The sequence below is a fragment of the Egretta garzetta genome, unplaced genomic scaffold (assembly GCF_000687185.1).
Source record: "Egretta garzetta isolate BGI_Z169 unplaced genomic scaffold, ASM68718v1 scaffold693, whole genome shotgun sequence".
NCBI lineage: Eukaryota > Metazoa > Chordata > Aves > Pelecaniformes > Ardeidae > Egretta > Egretta garzetta.
This window is the reverse complement of record NW_009259178.1, coordinates 151,920-158,277: the sequence shown is the minus strand read 5'-3', so window position 1 is coordinate 158,277 and position 6,358 is coordinate 151,920. Positions and strand designations below refer to the sequence as shown.

General features: G+C 46.3%; 1 protein-coding gene across 1 annotated transcript in view; it reads left to right on the top strand.

The window, feature by feature from the left end:
• PSD3 (pleckstrin and Sec7 domain containing 3) overlaps positions 1–5,512 on the top strand; it is a 71,893-nt gene extending 66,381 nt beyond the window's left edge. Inside the window, exon 13 of the mRNA XM_035891199.1 lies at positions 2,687–5,512. Within this exon, the coding sequence (XP_035747092.1) occupies positions 2,687–2,899 (213 nt within the window). The 3' untranslated portion in view covers positions 2,900–5,512. The remainder of the gene's footprint in view (positions 1–2,686) is intronic.
• Positions 5,513–6,358: the final 846 nt, after the last annotated feature.

Sequence of the window (6,358 nt, the reverse complement as noted above, 5' to 3'; positions counted from 1 at the left end):
AAAAAAAAAAAAAAAAAAAAAAAGAGAAGGTGAGCTATATGAAAATCCTGAATGGAAACTTTCCCCTGGTTTTGGGGTTTCCTCAAATCCCCTTCAGAACAAAGCCCTGTCAGGGTCAGGCAGGAGCTGGTGACAGACCTTGCTGCATGGGGTCAAAGCAAATAGGCAAGGAGCAGATAAGGTAGTATTTTGTACTTGGCTTTTTCAGGCTGAGACTGCAGACCAGACCTTGCATTTGTGTACTAGAGGGCCATGCTCATACATCACCAGAAGCACACCAGAAGGGTCTGCGAGTCCCAAATGAAGCCATATAGGCCCATTAGGAAGGAAGAAGCAGCCAAATTCCTTTTCTGTAGGCCCTTGTAATTCCTTTTTGTTCACCCACCATCATTCCCTTCATTTTTGCTCCAGATGAAAGACCAAGTGAGATGGTGCTGCCTTCTGAGGGGAAATGAACTAGGAGGTGCCTGGTCCTTGTTCAGGGATGCAGCCAGAAGCATTTCTTCTTGCTGGTGTCTTTGCTTGTGGACACCAAGGAAGGAACATTTCCTCCTCCCTTGCTGTCTGAGGAAGTACTGCTCCAGATGATGATTGCTCACTGCAGCAAATTTACAGTTTGAGAGAGATCTTTTGAAGTGCTGTCAGGTTAGAGGTGAAGCCAGAAATTTGATGGGTGGTGACCTCATCTCCTCTTTATTATGTGCATGCAGTCTTCAGAGATAATGTTGGAGAAGCTTTTGAATGGTTTTAACTTTTGTGGTTTTACTTCCTTGGCAGAATTTTCCAGATTAATTTATTTTAAGGAAAAATTTCCACCAGCTTTCATGCCTAGCTTCGAATGTCAGATCACTAAAAGAGCAAGTTTGTTGCAGTTGAAATCAAAACGGAAGCTTCCAAATGCATTGCTTAATTGTGATAGAAGTCATAGGTTCACAAAGTCCAGGGCAAAATGGCCATTGGCAGACATGCAGGGCAGAAACTGGTCCTGAATTCCCATTCTGATTGCTGGGTCTTGTGACCTTGTGTTTACTGGACCAGCAAAAAGCAGAAGCCCGTATGGCAGTAAAGTCCCTCTCTCCCTTGATGAATATTACGCTGATCCCAGGCTTAGAGCACTGGCTTGCTTTCTCTTTTGCAGAGGTGTCCCGTTCGTTGTGTGATGAATCATTTATCAGCCCAGTGCATCATCATCAGGGTTCTGCTTGCTGTTTCTCCATTTCCTTTTTTATTGAATGACACATCTTACCCGCTTCATGTGTTTGTCTCTTGCATTGTGGAGCTGAAGCTCCAGATATGGAATTGATAAGAATGCTTTTTTATTTAATTTTTAGGTGGATTCTTTTATGATTCTCCTCTATAAGGCTTTGTTTATTCAAAGGACTCTTTGGAAACCCAGTCACGTTCTCGCCTTTTTTTTTCCTCTCTATTCCACACTACAAAGCAGTTACCAAGCTTTTTGACTTCCTGCCCTCGAATAAATGTTATTACCAGAACTTTATTATTTTATTATAAATTGGAAGAATTTTTCTTAAACACTTTTTCCTCTGTCAGGAACATAATAGTTTGGCAACTGTTTTGCCACTTTGAAATATAAGTTAACAATCAGTACAGATGTTTACGTCCTCCTTCCCTGGCCCCTAGCCCACTGAGATCACCTTAATTACAATGCCTGCACCACGTCTTTAGTGCATATGTCAGGGGCAGGTTATTAAACAAATCACGGGAGGTGGGTTGCTCTGTTCTCAGGACCTCCTGCCCCAGCTTCTGTTTTTGAGGCCCTGCAGGGATCTTCTGTTAATGTACACTCATTTTGTTGGTCGCTGAGATGTTCTGTGCAGAAAGATGTCATTGTGGCACACAGAGTGAAATCTTCCCGCTGGAGAGGGAAAGCTCAGCTCCAGACAAGCAACAGAATAAGTGGGCATGGGGCACAGTAAAGTGAACTTTTTCCAGTTGAAAAATAGGAGCGTCTGGACAGAGAGCAACCTGCATCATTCACCATGAGTGTCCCTGTCAGGGGAACGTGCCACGCTGTTGTCATAGCCCTCACATCTGCTCCTTTTTGTTAAGATCTGGCCTTGCAGAGAGTCCTCTCATGGGCTTCGTGGTGGCCAAGCTGGTGGGTGCAGTCTGAGCTTAGTGGCACCCTGCTTCAGTTTCTTCCACATGGGCTGAGCAAGGAAAGCAGGATCTGCTGGCAGGAGTTTAGAGTCACAGGGGAGAGCTGTAGCCAACCAGAGCAGGATTTTTGTTGTCCCTTAGTTTGCTGCACTTATCTCCTTGTCTGTGTGGGGCACATGACATCTCAATATGTGTGAGCACAGAATATGACTCAGCGTGACTAAGGTCAGCAAGCTCTTGCTTGGTGTTGTTACTTGGAAATCACCGTGCACTCCAACTAGTTGGGAGCCACTGTTCAGCAGAGCACTGGGGTCTGTGTGCTGCAGAACTGAGTGACTCTAATTGCAGAGCACCCCTGGGCTCAGCCTGCCTGAAATCCTTTTTGTACGGTGTAATTTACATTAGCCACCATTGTTCATGTCCACATCAGGCACCATTGTTCGCATCCGTACTAGGCTCCCAGCTTTCAAGGCCGGCAGAAAGCATTATGTTACCTAGACGGTCTCGCAAGTGCTTCTGCAGAATTTCCTCCAGACTGATTTGGGTCTTTCTTTTCGTTTCCCAGAAAAACCGCTATGAGATTTATGTTGGCCTCCTGAAGGAAGGGGTGAAGGAACTGCTGTGCGGCGGAGAGAACGATGCGCCAGGACTGAAGAAATCCCACTCGAGTCCGTCATTGAATCAGGAGTCTCCAGTTAGTGCCAAGGTGAAACGCAATGTCTCGGAGAGGAAGGACTACAGGCCAGAAACACCCAGCATTAAGCAGAAGGTCACTTAGGGTGGAAATGACAACTAGGGGAACAGCCATGCAGCAAAGTACCGGTGGTCAAAATTTTTTCATTTAATAACCTGTCATTCACAAAAAATAAGTGCATCTGCCTGAATGGGGTGTTAGTGACATTTTCTATTGTATATTTTGCTGTTTCTGTGCAGATTGTGGGAGATGTCTTTGCTCCTGCTTTGCTTTGCTTTGTTAATTTATCATTTAGCAATTGAAGCATCGGGACTTTTTTGTGTTGTTCTGTTTCTAAAGGAGCTGGGGGAGGGGTAGAGCGCTGTGACGTATATTCTGTCTCTTCCCCGTTTATCTTCTCCCATCGGCACGTGGCTTTCATCTCTCAAGTCACTTGTCACTTTATTTACGTGGTGGGTGGGAAAGTAACTGGACAAATGCTGCAGTGCTGTGAATGCGAGCTGTAGCTATGAGAAAAGCTGTGCAAACGGGCAGCTGCAGAAAGCTGGCTAGAGCCTAGGGAGCTGGGAACACTGGTTTCCTGACAATGCAGAGCATGTTGGTACTAGTACTTAGCAGCAGGTGCTACAGTAAATAGCCACTGTTGCTTATCGTTACTGCGTTGACCCTGGACCCATGAGCATGAAGGAGTGAAACCTGGAAACCTCTGGCAATGCTGGGATGACAGTGTTGGAATAATCTGTTTGCCTCTTTCCAAGCAAAGAGTCTTCTCCTGAGTTAGCAGGCTTTGGGGTATCCAAACCCGTGCTGTCTCTGTGGTCAGGGAGATTAGGGATTACCCAGTTGGAATGAACCCAGGCTTTAAATTTCTTTGCAGAGAAGGCTGCTGTAGATGTCAGCCATTAGTGTTGTATTTTAAAGACAAAGGGCCTCTGTGTAGTTTTTAACTATACGCTCTCATTTAGCTGCTATATAGAGCCTTATGATATATTGTGCCCCGATGCTCCCCCTTCCAGGAGTTTCCTTGTTGGTGTGCACAGATAGGTGTTTGCAATTTCTCTGCTAACGACAAAGCACTTTGCCTTTTCCCTTCAGGAAGGGATTTTCCTAAGCTCTCCATTTTCCTGCTTTAGCTCTCATATAGGTGGAAGAGGCTGGTGCAGAACGCAGAAGAGGACAGACCTGTCCTTGCTGTGGGCCAGGATTTGATGCCGTCATGGCTACTCTGTGCCTGGAGGCCAGTACAAGGCAGCCCCAGGTTTGGCAGATCCTACCCTCCACCCTCAGGGAACCAGCCCGCCTTGCAGCTCCTGCGTACCCTGCACCAGGCTTTCAGAGGGGAGTGCAGGACAGGGAGAGATCACTGTGGGTAGAGCTTTCCGCACCTGAAAGCCCTCTGTTTGTGCCACAGACTCTCGGGTTGGCCAGCAGCCTTCAGGCACAGGGAGCAGAAAGATGATGGAGAAATCATTTTCCTGCTTCACAGCCCCTCTTGCCTGGGTGGCATCATGGCTCTGCAGAGAGCGCTGACTCAGCTGTTGCTTACCACCATGGGTTTTAATCTCAACTTTGATACTGACCCGCTGGGTGAGCTCGGACAGGTCTCTCCTCTTCTGCCTCTCCCTTCCCCTATGCAGAGTAGTACAGCCAAGCTGGCTTTTCCTGCAGAGCACCTTGGGGGAGGTAATGTTGTGGGCCAGTTGAAAACTGTTTGTTGCTGTTATTTTTGTTGTGTCTGGCACAAGGCAGTCCTCCCGATGGATCTAATTCTTAATGCATAAAGAAACGTCAAGATCAATGCAAGGACTGTTTAGAAATGCGGTGGTGTTTCCAGCCTAAGTAGTCGAAGGGCCACACATCAAAAAAATTACCACCTGAGTGGATTTGTGCTCTGCCAGGCTTCCTGAAGGGTCCAAGTCAATTAATCTAGCTTATTGAACTGCCAGTTCAGTGGGCAGGACAGGGAGCGATCAAAGAGAGAAGGACCTTAACAGGTGCCTCGTGACTTGCCTCCCCCACTGAGGACCACCGTGCAACAGCTTTCCCAGTGTTGTGCTCACCATTGGCTGTAACAAAGATGTTGCGCTCTCAGATGCTGCCAGGTGTTGGAGCAAATCGACCCTTGCAGTTGCAGCCCAGCAGCAAGACCAGATGGGACTATTTCCACGTGTGATGTTGGGATGCGCATGCATCTGGCATCTGCCACTGAGAGTGGCCGCTCCCTGCTAGAAGTTAGGAGGTCAGCCCCTAACCCTGGCAACATTCGTAACATTAAAAACTTCAGAGTCCTGAACAGAAACCATCAGCCCTTCCCAAGCGCTGCAGCTTTAGAAGTTGTGCATGCTTATAGTGGAGCAAACGTTCAGTCCTCTTCCTGAAGAAGAGAGATACCTTCTGCTGCTGGAGCCAAAGTGATGTGGTGCAGCATGCTGTATTAGGAGGTTCAGTGTAGACAGGTGCATGATAGTGCTCACTGGGAGGGATTGTTTGAATTAATCGAGTGTGGTAGATCAACAGCTCATGGAGGGGGAACAAAGCCAGGAGATCCCTGCAGCTGTTCATCATGCTCTGGTGGTTTAAAACAAACAAGCAGAAGAGAGAGAAGAAGACATTCGTTCGGGGAGTGCTAAATGCACATTTGAGAAAGAAAGCTGTCCTGTCTTAGATACGGTGTTAGGAAACATGCAGCAGAAACAATGGGCGCTGCTTGGCTGTCAGGGCGGGGTTGTCTAGATGAGCGTTTTGGAGGTAGGTTGCAACATGCCCAGCAAACCTCTTGTGATTATGGAGTGCAGTGCTTTAAAAGGCAAAGAGGTGACATTTAACTTTTTTTTCCTGGCTTTTAAAATATTCTGGTTGCTGTAGACTGCAGTTAAATTGCTGAGCTCAAAAAGAAATTATTCCTGTAAAATGTGTTTCCCAGCTTTGACACAGAAACTGGATAATTCCTCTTCGAAATCATTGCAGACGAGATGATTTGAAGCAATAGGAAAAAGTGAAAAAGTGAACTGCAAGAATGATAATTTTTTTTCATTTTTCATTATTTATTCTCTATTTCCATCTATATTTGTAAATGGATTAGGATATATTTTTTAAGTCTCATCTGGGCTTAGCAAATGCAGTATTTCACTGCATTTTTTAGCCATTAAACGTTCGTTGAGCTTGGAGCACTCTTGATGAGAGTGCTGAGGTGTGCAGATTAGTTTACTGAGAATTTGTCAGGTTCTGCTCAAGTTTTAGTTAACACCATTTTGCTCCGTTGCTTTACAAGTTTGAGGCATCCCAGTCACCTGTGTGAAAAAAATGCATATTTTGGAGGCCAAGAGAAAAAGGTGATCCTGTTGTGAATGCCTAAGGCTCCTGGACTCCTTTGGGAATAGGATCATCAGTAGTGTCATTTGCTTTCTGCCCCCCTCCCCACAGTGCTATTGTAAAGTTTGGGGGCAGGTTCTCAGGAGGTCTCAACAGTGCCTCTTCTTGGGTGGCACCACTGAGGTCTGGCCAGATAGCTTTGCATGCTAGCTGGTACCTTGCCTTTAGCAG